The sequence below is a fragment of the Neomonachus schauinslandi genome, chromosome 7 (genome assembly GCF_002201575.2).
Source record: "Neomonachus schauinslandi chromosome 7, ASM220157v2, whole genome shotgun sequence".
Taxonomy (NCBI): Eukaryota; Metazoa; Chordata; class Mammalia; order Carnivora; family Phocidae; genus Neomonachus; species Neomonachus schauinslandi.
The window spans coordinates 76403017-76416898 of NC_058409.1; the positions used below are offsets into that span (position 1 = coordinate 76403017).

Genomic DNA, 13882 nt, shown 5'->3' on the forward strand with positions numbered 1-13882 from the left:
TTTAAACTCCCGCACTTAGTGAGTCTTCCATTTCTACCTGCAGCAGAATTAAACGGACCTTCTTTCTCTCAGATATTTAAAATTTTGCCATATGTAACATTTAAATCTTTGCAAAAAATTATGCATACATTAGCATCTTCATATATTACCACCTTCTGAATTTTTTATTAACTGCTAAGATTCTCATTTGCATACACAAAAGAACAGAATCTATCATACCCAAAGCCAAACATATGTCAATGGTAAAAATGACTTATGTACTTGACCAAGTTCCCAAAGTAGGGGTCATGCAAGGTGATCTTTTGAAGGACCATTGAGTCAAGATTCTGAAGAGAAAGACCTAAAAAATTAGGACTGATTTTTTGTTTTCCTGCGCATATTTGCTGATTCTACAAAAGACCCTGGGAAGGTTAACAATCCTTGCTAGTCTCTAGGAAGTAGGAAAAACAAGGTTGCAGTTCAGGGCCCCTAACTTGGGAGTTATACTTTATAAACTTCCCCCACCCTACATTTTATGTAGGCACCTAGGAGGCGTATATACTCTAAAAGTAAGGGTGAGTTAGAAGTAGACTTGCCCACAGTAAGTAAAGCTTTGCTTCAAATAAACTCAATCTGTGAAGTTACATAGAGGGGATCCCAAATTGTAGAATACAGAATTCGTATCTATCCTCACAAACTTTTTATGAGAAGATGCCCCAGAAAGCCCTCTCTTCCCATCTGTCATGTGAGGACACAGTAAAAAGATGAATGTCTATGAGGTAGGAAGTGGGCCTCACCAGACACTGAATCTGTGAGTACCTTGATCTTAGACTTCTCAGCCTCCAGGGCTGTGAAAAATAAATTTCTGTGGTTTATAAGCCAACCAGTCTATGGTATTCTGGTACAGCAGACTGAAAGAACTAAGACAGTCTCAGAACAGAAAACAGGGCAGGATGTCAACAAAACTCATAACTGCATTCAGCTGAAGTACATGTGTCAGTAAATGATGAAACAAAAACAGTAATATTGCTATATCTGCCATCTACTGGGAATCTAATGGAAATACCCATGAAATTACAACTAACTTTTTAATAAGCATCTATTATATTTTTACTTATAAATTAAGCAATAAAATGAAATGATACTGAAACATTTATATTACAGAGAAAACTTACCAATGTACAGAGAAGATTTGTGTGTGGGAACAGAACCATCAATAAAGGCTGTTCCCAGGGTATAGAGAGGAGTTCCTCCCGTTCCCAGCAATAGTTGTCCCAAGATGAAGACATACAAGTAGTTAGAAAGTGAAGAACTTGAAGAGGCACAATTGGTTCTATTCCTTGTTGTTATGCAAGTATCTTTGGGGGAAAAAATTAAATTGTGAATTTATAGAAATTTAGCTAATAACTGAAACATCTATTTTTATCAATTATACTTGCCTAACAGCCTTCTTTATTTCTCTCAATCACTTCACTATGATTAAACTGTTCTTAAAATACATACATTACTAAAGAAAATTAAATATTATCATGTTAAAATTTAGACAATGTAGAACAAAACTGAGAAACATTAAACAATCAAAATTAACAAATTTGGAGTAAGTTAATATAAACACAATTGAAGCAAGTGGTGCCAGGGAAGTTTTCAGATTAAGGAAAAAAAAAACTAGCCTTTATTTTTCTTTCCAAGTCATAAATACAGTATGACCAGCATATTGAATTTGTCAATCAATACCCTGAACACATGTGAAAAGCATACTTAGGTTATATGATATTTTGGTCAAAACAATAATTTCTTAATATTCACTACAAAGCCATAATATTTAAAGTTATGTCTAGTTCTTTCTTGTAGCTCAAACTATTTTATTAAATTTATTTTTTAAGCAACTTTTGGCCCTATAGAATATTCTTCTGAATATCATCAAAAGAAAAATGGTTATTTTTAAGATTTGATTAAAATCTTCTTAAAAATCACATTCAAAGGCTGGATAATATAGTAAACCCATATTTCCTAAACTCACCTGATAATATTAATGAATAAAGATGTTTGTTAAAAATATATTCCCAGCACTTTCTTTCCCTTTGAAGCTGGTAGTATCCAGAAACTGCATTTTAACAATAGCCTTAGATGATTCTATTTTCATTTCCTTAATATCAGATCAAGATGTATTACTTCCTGAATGATGAGATGAGTAAGACCCCCAAAGCACCAATCCTGAAGACTCTTTAACTGGTCCATGACCATCAGATTTTCAGATGCAAATTTTATGCATAAAATATTTATTATTCTTAATTTAAAATTTAAAACATACCCATAATTTTGTACATATTCATATTATAAGACGTTGATGAATATTTTGGCAGATAATTTGTATTTATAACTGGCCTAAGTCTGAATTATTGTCTTACCTCCCTGACCATGTCAGACATTTGACCTGTGACTTCTGGTTTCAATGTTCACTTTTCTGGAGGTAGCAGATTAGACTAAGACTAGTCTCTTATTATTGGATACATTGCACAATTAAACATACTTACATGTATTTCTTGGTTTATTATTTTTTCCTATTTCTTTTTTATAATAGAGAAATATCTTTCTGTAGTAATCTAGTAGATACCTTGACCATGTGAGTATTCTGTGGGGTTTTGGTGTTTGTTTTTTCCCATAGGAAGTCATCTATGAGGTTTCGTTTGTTTAAGTAAATTTTAAATAGCACAGAAGAAGATCAAGAGAAATACAAAATTCTCCCTTCCCCCTGCCTGCCTCCACTTTATGCTCTTCCAAATAACTCACATGGAGGTAATGACAACTGTTAACAGTTCCTTTTATTTTTTTTTCAGACATTTTCTCACACATTCACACATTTTATACCCATTTACTTTTTTTTTTTTTTTTTTTTTTTTAAAGATTTTATTTATTTATTTGAGATAGAGAGAATGAGATACAGAGAGCATGAGAGGGAGGAGGGTCAGAGGGAGAAGCAGACTCCCTGCCGAGCAGGGAGCCCGATGCGGGACTCGATCCCGGGACTCCAGGATCATGACCTGAGCCGAAGGCAGTCGCTTAACCAACTGAGCCACCCAGGCGCCCTCCATTTACTTTTTTTACACAAGTATGGTCATACTAAACATACTGTTCTTATACTCAACAACTTCCAGATTTCACTTATGTCCTCAACAACTTTGATGTTGGAATTTGACTGTATTTAAATTTCTCTGTTGGCACTGCCATAACATCCCACAGCATAAATGCTGTAGAACTTACTTAATCCACAACTTACACTTAAAAACTAATAACATTTATCATTATTATACTGTACATATATTTAGGTCATTACAAACATGTTGTGATATGCATTTTTAAAATTTCCTTGGCATAATTATGCAAGTCTATCTGTAGAAACTGCTAGGTCAAAGTGTGTAAATATTTATATTTTGATACTGCCAAACTGCCTTATCAAAAAGTTAAACAAATATGCAATCACACCAGCAATGCAATAACACTTTGCATAATAAAATTAAATTACTACCAGTCTCTCTGGTTAAAAAAATACGCGCACACGTGTGTGTATATACACACACATATTTTTTTAATTCAATTTTTTAGGCTCATCAGTACAATTAAGCACTTCTTATATGTTTATTGGCCATTTTCATATATTTTCTATGAATTTTTCAAATTTACTTCATAGGTTCCGATTTTGATATTTGACTTATGAAAGTCTTCCCTTCTCCAAGATTACATATAAATTAACATGATTTTATCACAGAATTTTTCTTACTTTACAGTTGACCCTAGAGCAATGCAGGATTTGGGGTGCCAGTCCCTGCATAGTCAGAAATCCATGTGTAACTTTTGACTCCCCCAAAACTGAACTACTAATAGCCTGCTGTTGAAAATCCTTATTGATAAACAGTTGATTAGCACATATTTTATGTTTCATGTATTATATACTATATTCTTATAATAAAGTAACCTAGAGTAAAGAAAATGTTAAGAAAGTCATAAGGAAAATACATTTACAGTAAGTACTGTACCATATTTACCGGAAAAAACCCTGTGTATAAGTGGACCCACACAATCCAAACTCGGGTTTTTGTGTTTCTCAACTGTATTTTTAATTCATATGTAATATAGTTTAGTGGGGAAAGACTGGGATGCAGTAGTCTGTTGCATTAACCAAAGATTATCTTTTACTCAATTTCTTGGGTGTGGGGTTATTTTTGGATACTTAGTTTTATGTCACTGATCTTTGCAGTCTTTCTCTGGACCAAATCTCTTGTAATTACTCCAGCTGTCTAAGCTTTGAGATATCAACATCTCATCCCAGCTATGACCCATTTCACAGTACTACATAAAAGGCATAGTAAGAATTAACATCTTCTATCATTTTTCCCAAGTAAACAAGGCCTAAGGTCTATTTATGAAAACTACTCTATCCAATATATTACTCTCTGTATTATTTTTGAATAATTTCTTTCTATTGCTTTTCTTAAAATTAGTAAAAAGAAATGGCATATCAAGTCACAGAAAGGCTTGAGTGAATCTTAAATATATATTGCTAAGTGAAAATATCCAGCCTGGGGAGGTGGGGTTAAGATCACATGGTAGTAGGAGAACCCCACGCTTGCCTCCTCCCTCGAACACAGCTAGATAAAAATCAAATCATTCTGAACACCCTAGAAATCAATCTGAGAACTGAGAGAACGAACTGCACAACTAAAGGGAGAGAAGAGGCCACAACATGGAAGGTAGGAGGTATGGAGATGAGACGTGACTTGGCGGGTAAAAGGATCACAGGTGCTGCAGAGGGGAGGGAACCCTGATGATGGAGAGTGGAGAAAGAGAGAGTGAGGGAGAGAGAGAAAGAGAAAGGGAGCGAGCACACACAGCACACAGGGGATCACACAAGAAAAACACTTCCCCAAAACCAATATGTGGGAAAAGGAGAGGGGCTGATTATTGCTGAGTTTTTACAACCAGTGGAACTCAAAAACTGGAGTTTTAGAAATCCTTGCCATGGTCAGTGTGGAGCCCAGCAGGCACAGTGGTGCTCCTGGGGGAGAGGGTGCAGACATTGTGATATGAGGATCCCCTGGGACACACTGGGGGAGACAGTTATTCCTACCTGGAGTGCATTTGGGAGAGGTGGCATTACCTCTCAGGGGACAAACGAGACAGCGGGCATCATTGTGCTGCCCAGTCCCTTAGCATAGGGGCAGAGACACACCTGCTGAAAGCAGCTAACCTGGACACCGGCTTTTTGCTGTGCTTTACTCTGAACTCCAAGTTCCTGTGAATTGGTCTGGGACAAACGCCACCAGCCACAGCGTAGGGAGACCCTCTTTCAGAAGACCAGCATAGTCTGTGCTGAGCCAGGTCCCTAACGTTTAGAGTTTTGAAGCTCAGCTGGCACGCCTGAGATAAAACACAGGTGTACTGCACTGCTGGGAGGGTACACAGTCTGGACATGGAGAGGATGAAGGCAGGGATCCAAGGAATGCCTGGGACACATGAGGAGACAGTGATCATTCTTTCACGAGGGCTTCCCAAACAGCATTAGGCACAAACTCTGAAGACCAGAGAGGGGGCTGGAGCTATTTTTCTCCAGCATGGACTAACTTCAGTGAGCAGAAAAGCTCCAACAGTGAAGGCCTCAGCCGCTTACACAAAGCCACACCCCCCCAACCTCCCACCCCCAGGCTCTGCAGGTGATTATTTACTAAGGCAAGCATGCCTAAGACCCAGAGCAGCACAAACCCAGCACCCTTCCCCCAGAAGACCAGCATGAACCTCCCACAGGCACCAAGTCTACTGACCATAGAGTGCTGCAAAGCTTCAGCTCTAGTGGAAATAGGATCCAGCCCCTTTTAACAAGCAGACCACAGCACACCTAGTTAAAACTCTCCACACTCTGCACAAGGTCCAGACACTCCCCACTGCAGGCAAGGAGAAACTCTGCAGAAGACTGACCTGAGGGAAAGAGCAGCCAAAATACAACAGCAGAGTGCACACAGCATACACCAGAAACACTGCCTAAAGTGCCAAGCTGTGGAGGTTACAGGACCTCTTCTTCATAAAGCTATTACTCTCAGAAGCAGGAAACATAGCAGGCTTTCCTAACACAGAGAAGACAGAGACCTAAACAAAATGTGAAGGCAGAGGAATTCATCCCCAAAGAAATAACAATAAAAGGTCATGGCCAGGGATCCTATCAGAACAGATATAAGTAATATGCCTGAACCAGGATTTAAAACAACAATCGTAAGGACACCAGCTGGGCTTCAGAAAAGCAAAGAAGACACCAGGGAGTCCCTTACCACAGAGATAAAGACCCCCAAACTAGTCAGGCTGAAATAAAAAATGCTATAACCGAGATGCAAAACCAACTGGATGTAATGACCACAAGGATGGAAGAAGCAGAGAAACAAATAAGTGATACAGAAGTTCAAATTATGGAAAATAATGAAGCTGAAAAAAAGGAAAGAAAAATATTGCATCACAAATATAGACTCAGGGAACTCAGCGACTCCATAAAACATAATAACATTCATTTCATAGGAGTCCCAGAAGAAGAAGAGAGGGAAAAGGGGGCAGAAAGCTTACTTGAGGAAATGATAGCTGAAAACTTCACTAATCTGGGGAAGGAAACAGACATCCAAATCCAGGAGGCACAGAGAACTCCCGCCAAAATCAACAAAAGCCCGCCAATACCAAGATATATTGTAGTAAAATTTGCAAAACACAGAGAGAAGGAAAAAATCCTAAAAGCAGCAAGGCAAAAGAAATCCCTAACTTATAAGGAAAGACAAATAAGGTTAGCAGCAGACCTATCAACAGAAACTTAACAGGCCAGAAGAAAGTGGCATGATATATCCAACATACGGAATGGGAAAAAAATAGGCAGCCAAGAATACTTTATCCAGCAAGGTTGTCATTCAGAATAGGAGAGATAGAAAGTTTTCCAGACAAACAAAAACTAAAGGAATTCATGACCACTAAACCACCCTGCAAGAAATAGTAAAGACTCTGAGTTGGAAAGAAAGACCAAAAGCAACAAACACTAGAAAGGAACACAGAAAATCTCCAGAAACAATGACCTGATAGGTAATACAATGGCACTAAATTTAAATCTATCAATAATTACTCTCAATGTAAATGGACTAAATGCTCCAAACAAAAGACACTGAGTATCAGAATGGATAAAAAAAACAAGACCCATCTATATTCTTCCTATATAAGAGACTCGTTTTAGACCTAAAGACACCTGCAGATTGAAAGTGAGGAGATGGAGAATCATTTATCATGCTAATGGACATCAAAAGAAAGCTAGAGTAGCCATACTTATATCAGACAAACTAGATTTTAAACCAAAGACTGTAACAAGACATGAAGAAGGGCACCATATCATAATAAAGGGGTCTATCCAACAAGATCTAACAATTATAAATATTTATGCCCCCAACTTTGGAGCATCCAAATATATAAAACAATTAATAACAAACATAAAGTCATTGATAATAACACAATAATAGTAGGACACTTTAACACCCCACTTACAACAATGAACAAATCATCTCAGCAGAAAATCAACCAGGAAACAATGGCTTTGAATGACACCCTGGACCAGATGGACTTAACAGATATTTTCAAAACATTTCATCCTAAAGCAGCAGAATACACATTCTTTTCGAGTGCACATGGGACATTCTCCAGAATGGACCACATACTGGGTCACAAATAGGCTTCAACCAGTACAACAAGACTGAGATCATACCCTGCACATTTTCCGACCACAGCTCTATGAAACTTGAAGTCAACCATGAGAAAAAAATTGGGAAGATCACAAATACATGGAGGTCAAAAACAACCTACTAAAGAATGAATGGGTCAACCAGGAAATTAAAGAAGAAATAAAAGAAATACATGAAAACAAATGAAAATGAAAACATCATGGTCCAAAACCTTTGGGATGCAGCAAAAGCAGTCATAAGATGGGAGTATACAGCAATCCAGGCCTACCTCAAGAAGTCAGAAAAATCTCAAATACATAACCTAACCTTACACCTAAAGTAGCTGCAAAAGGAACAGCAAATGTAGCCTAAAGCCAGAAGAAGGGAAATAATAAAGATTATAGCAGAAATAAATGATACAGGGGCGCCTGGGTGGCTCAGTCGTTAAGCGACTGCCTTTGGCTCGGGTCATGATCCCAGGGTCCTGGGAATTGAGCCCCACATCGGGCTCCCTGCTCACCGGGAAGCCTGCTTCTCCCTCTCCTACTCCCCCTGCTTGTGTTCCTGCTCTCGCTATCTCCCTGTCAAATAAATAAATAAAATCTTAAAAAAAAAAAAAGAAAGAAAGATATGATACAGGGAAAAAAAAAAAAAACAGTAGAATAGATCAATGAAACTAGGAGCTGGTTCTTTGAAGGAATTAACAGAATTGATAAACCCCTAGCCAGACTTACCAAAAAGAAAAGAGAAAGGACCCAAATAAATAAAATCACCAATGAGAGAGGAGAGATCACAACCAACACCACAGAAATACAAACAATGGTAAGATTATCATTGAACCATCAAGAATATCATGAAAAATTATATGCCAACAAATGGGGCAATCTGGAAGAAATGGATAAAAATCAGAAAAGTCTAAAGCCAAGGAGGGATTCTATGGACTGTTGCTGGCTTTAAAGATGGAGAGGACCATATGCCAAGGAATATGAGGAGCTTCTAGAAGCTGACAGCAACACCTAATGATGATCATCAAGGAAATGGAGATCTCAGTTAAATAATCCCCAAAACCATTACTTCCACCAGTTTAATAAGCCTGGAAAAGGATTCTCCTCTAGAGCTGCAAATTAGAATGCAGCCAGCTGACACCCTGAGTTTTGAGACTCTGAACAGAGAACCCAAGCTGAGCTGTGCCAGACTCTTGACCCACGGAGTCAGTCAGATAATATAACTGTGCTGTTTCGAATTAAGTTTGCATAATATATTATGCAGCAATAGAAAACTAATACAAACATCTTACCAAAAGTTAACCAAGGAACAATTTGCCTCATTCAAGGTTGAATAATAACCAAAAAGGAAAAGCAAAACACTTGGCAGAATAGTCTCCAGAGAAATGTCACTATGATGTAGATTTAAAAAATTACCATATTGGGCGCCTGGGTGGCTCAGTTGGTTAAGCGACTGCCTTCGGCTCAGGTCATGATCCTGGAGTCCCGGGATCGAGTCCTGCATCGGGCTCCCTGCTCAGCACGGAGTCTGCTTCTCCCTCTGACCCTCCCCCCTCTCATGTGCTCTCTCTCTCTCATTCTCTCTGTCTCAAATAAATAAATAAATCTTTAAAAAAAAAATAAAAATAAAAAATAAAAAATTACCATATTACCATGCTTTAAAAGTGATGACAACAATTGCTTCTTAAAATCAAAACTGGAAACAGGGATTTAAAAAGCTCATAAATGTGATGAATAAGAGAAGAAAAAAATGGGTTGAAAAAATCAGGAAAGACATGAAATAAAAATGAAAACTACCACAGAAATAAAAGTCACATCAAAAATGGGGAAAAGAAAACAGGACTCAAGATTACAAGGAGACAGAATACATATCTGTGACTTGAGAAATATAAACAAAATTAAATAAACCAAAAGTAAGACTTAAAAGATTAGAGAGAAAATTATGGAAATGAGATCCAGACAAAGAAAATCAAACATGTGCATAATCAATCAGAATAGGAAAAAGTATATACTCTGAGGTAGAACTTAGGAAACTTTGCTGAAATAAATGAAGACTGATCTATAATTAAAAGAGCATAAAGCATCCCAGGAAAATTTGATACAGGACTTTCAAGATATTCCTTTATAAAGTTATTGGATTTTAAAGATGAAGAAAGACTTATTTGTGCAGTCAAGAAAAAAGATAGTCACTTACGTAGAGGGAAATAAAAAACACTTAGCTGGCATCAGACTTCTCTAGAGCAACATTAATCTCATAAAACAAAGGAAATGACTTTCAAAAATAATCAGTGAAAGATAATGTGACTCATAAATCTTACACTCAAACTATCATTCAAGTATAAAGGCAAAAGACAAATATTTAAACATATTACAAATCTCAGGGAATTAACCTTTCCTGAAAAAAACAAAAACAAGCACAAGAACTACTAGAGGATACTTTTCAGCCTACCAAGAAATACTTCATTCTGAGATGCCATGGGGACCTGAAGACTATTCATCCTAAGTAATATTAAATAATTTATTAAATTGTACCTGTTATAACACAGATTTTTAAAATATCTACATTTACTTATTATGTGAATTCTGCAGTATTATTAGTTGAGGAAAGTACCCGAACCTAGAATTTCAACGTCTAATGAGAAATAAAACAATTCCTGACAAAATACTTGCAACACTAATTTAAAAGCATGTGATCTGACAATATACCACAAGAGGGAGCGCCTACGCTGTTCATGAACCGAGGGAGTGTTGCCAATAAAACTAAGGCTTACAACTTCACTTAATGGACAAACCAGTGTTCAGTCCTACCCACTAACCTGTGCAGAAATGAAAGGGAAAAGGGAAAATGAAAATCTACATACCTGGACATTTATAAATTAAATATCAAACTCAGCCCAAACCTCATCCCCACTCAAAGGCCCACAGCCTGCTTCTCCTGAGGCATTTACCTTCAAAACCTGGAAGTTAAGAGACCATGTTTTCCTCTGGGCCCATCCAGCTGCCAAGGGTAGGGTAGGATGCTGCAGGCTGAGATGAGATTTCACTCCCCCAGGCACACTTTTTTTTCTTTTTCAATTTCCAAGAGGTACCCATATCTCCTGAGAAGAAACATAGTTTTCTAGGGAACATGGTCCGCCTAATTACCTACACCAGCTACTTTGAGGTGGCTAACTTGAAACAAAAACAGCCTCTCTTTCTCCATTCCCAGGGAATGACTGTAATCACCCCTGCCCCTCATCTCCCATCTCCTAGCGAATGCCCTGAAGGAAAAAGGGCTCCTGCTTTTGTTTAAACTTGACCAGTCCCAAGTCTAAGCCGCATCCTCTGGCCTAGAGAGTACAGCTCATCCTCGCATCCCTCTTCTATAACTTCTCTTCACTAATCCTGTTACCAATCTTTCTATAACCTTTCCTTAAAAAAAGTTTCTTTAAAGAGAAAAACAAGTTATCTTTGAGTTTCAGTGTCTGTGATGTGGGTCCCTCTCTGCACGTGGCTCAGGGCAGAGTGCAGCTGGTGGCAGAAGATCTGAGAAAGCAGCAAGAAAAATACTCTTCCTGAACGTGAGGAGCTACCCTCTCAAGTCCACATTTCCCTTGCCTACAACAACTCATGTAGGAACAGGAGATGAGCCAGGTGGCAGAGGGACTTCTTGGGCTGCTATTGTTCATAAAAATAGAGAGGGTGGATGGGTGGCAAGAGGTTGCACAAGGAATCTCAAGACAATTCAGAACTCTATCTTTCTGGGAAATGAAAAGATGAGAGAGCCTTTGCCTGTGCAGGCAACCTGCCTAGGATGCTAGCCTGCTCACTCACCTCCTATGGGGAACCTGAGTCAAGAAAGTGATTTTATGGGCGCCTGGGTGGCTCAGTTGGTTAAGCGACTGCCTTCGGCTCAGGTCATGATCCTGGAGTCCCGGGATCGAGTCCCGCATCGGGCTCCCTGCTCGGCGGGGAGCCTGCTTCTCCCTCTGACCCTCCCCCCTCTCATGTGCTCTCTGTCTCTCTCATTCTCTCTGTCTCAAATAAATAAATAAAATCTTTAAAAAAAAAAAAAAGAAAGTGATTTTATAAGAAGCTCTAACAGCATCTATGTAAAAATGCTGTAAATAAAAAGAGCAACACACTTTTATTAAATTAAGATTTTATCTGACCACAAAAGTACTTTCATGGTGCATGTGAAAAGTATGAACACATACTGCATCATGAAACAGAGTAATTATTTATCTGAAGGAAGACAGCAAGGCAGAAATGACATAAGAAATGTGAGAGAAAGAAAGTGGAGAAGAGACATGAGCTGGCAGAACTCAGGAAAGAAAGGAAAAATTAAAACCCCATAGAAGTGAAGGTAAAATTAAAAGGGGCACAAAGGTGAAGAGACTGAAAAAACACAGCAACAGGCATATAGTACAAAAATGAGAAAAGTGAGAGAAATAAATGGTAAAAAACACAGGAAATGTTAACTACAGAAGGTGGTCAGAGGAGATCATATATACACATAATTGAAGTACCTGACGAAAAAACTCTAACATCATGGAATAAAATACTCAAAGATATAATTTAAGAAAATGTCCCTAACAACTAAAAATATGTATGTAAATCTATATACTTCAATCTCTGTAACTGGGTGCCAGAGACACATGACATCAATAGTCATCACCAACACCTAACTTGGACTGGACTTTAAAGAGACACTCCACAAACAATGAATCATGGAACACTACATCAAAAACTAATGATGTAATGTATGGTGATTAACATAACATAATAAAAGATATATAAAAATAAATAAATAAAAATTAAAAAAGACACTCCAAATTGCGTAGACCTGTTATGGACTACTGAGAATATTCTTTGCAGAGAATACCAGCAGTATAATATATATCAAGTGTTACAAGCACTTCTAAATGACTTCAGAATACACAGGTGGCCAGAGGCTACCGACTACTAATAAGAATGGATAAGAAATTCCAAAAATGTTAATGAGCAAATTATGAATACACAAAAGAGAAACACTGAAGTTACAAATATGAATAAAACCTTCTGAAAACTAACACATTAACCTTTCACTAAAGTGAAATAGATCCTCATTTACTCGGGTTGGATGGTTCAGGAGGGGAATAAATTATATAAACAAATACTGCTATCCTTTATGGTGCGTCTCGATAGTCAAAGCTTTCACAGACATTTCCTAACCTAATCTTTACAACAACTTTCTTTAATCGTTTTTTAAATGAGGAAACTGAATCTCAAAGTCACATGCTATGCAGAGTCAGATTTTTCTAACATAACCCAATAATCTGATTCCTAGTGTTCTAATCCCCCAGTGTATTCTCCATAATCTTTGAGCTACAACTTAATGAGCTGAACCATCATCTAGAGAGTTATAAAGCAAGATTTCCCCAAGTATACTTTATGGAACCCTGGGCTTCTGAGAATATCCATGAACCATAGGCTTCTATGGTCAGATTTGTGAAGGAAATACTATATTATTACACCCTCCTCTTAGAAAGTAATAAGCATGCATTTATACGTCATATGATAAAGTTTTTCAAAACATATCATATTTTCAATTTACTTTTTTTTCCTCCATTAATGTGTAATATCTCACAGAATGTGCTTATAAAACACGCTTTTGAAGTATACTGGTTTCAAGCATGACAAAGGGGTTAAGTAAAACAAAAGAACTTTGAGTAATTAAAATGTTTTCAATTTAACCCTTGTATGGATAGACTTAAAACTTACAGAGTTAGTCTTATCAGTGATCACTTAATGATTCCTATTGCCAAGATTTACCTTCTTTCTTACTACCTCTCTCCTTTGGAATGAACATCCACTATCACAAATGTAGAAACTGAGAAGATGACTACAGATGTCAATTTTAAACTTCCAAAGTCTTTTATGCTCTAGAACTACATTTATAATGCCAAATTTCTACCTTAAATGTCTAAAACAGAACTCATCATCATTCTCAAAAAACCATCTTCTCTGTCTGCCTGATTTCCCAATATCTGTTTATAACAACTGTTTTCTAGTCATCAAGCTTAAAACTAAGAATCATTCAACATTATATTCCTTGCCTAAAATGACCACACCATATGCTTTTCCTACTGTAATCATACCCACTGTTCAAGTCCAGTTCAATTTCCACTTCCTCTGAGTTGCTCAAAG

The 13882-nt window shown here is 37.4% G+C and overlaps 1 protein-coding gene across 1 annotated transcript in view; it reads right to left on the reverse strand.

Moving 5' to 3' along the window:
• The window catches only part of SLCO4C1 (solute carrier organic anion transporter family member 4C1), a 64327-nt gene that overhangs the window by 28561 nt on the left and 21884 nt on the right, over positions 1 to 13882 (reverse strand). The window contains exon 3 of the mRNA XM_021699139.1: positions 1155 to 1337. Coding sequence (XP_021554814.1) covers positions 1155 to 1337 — 183 coding nt within the window. The remainder of the gene's footprint in view (positions 1 to 1154; positions 1338 to 13882) is intronic.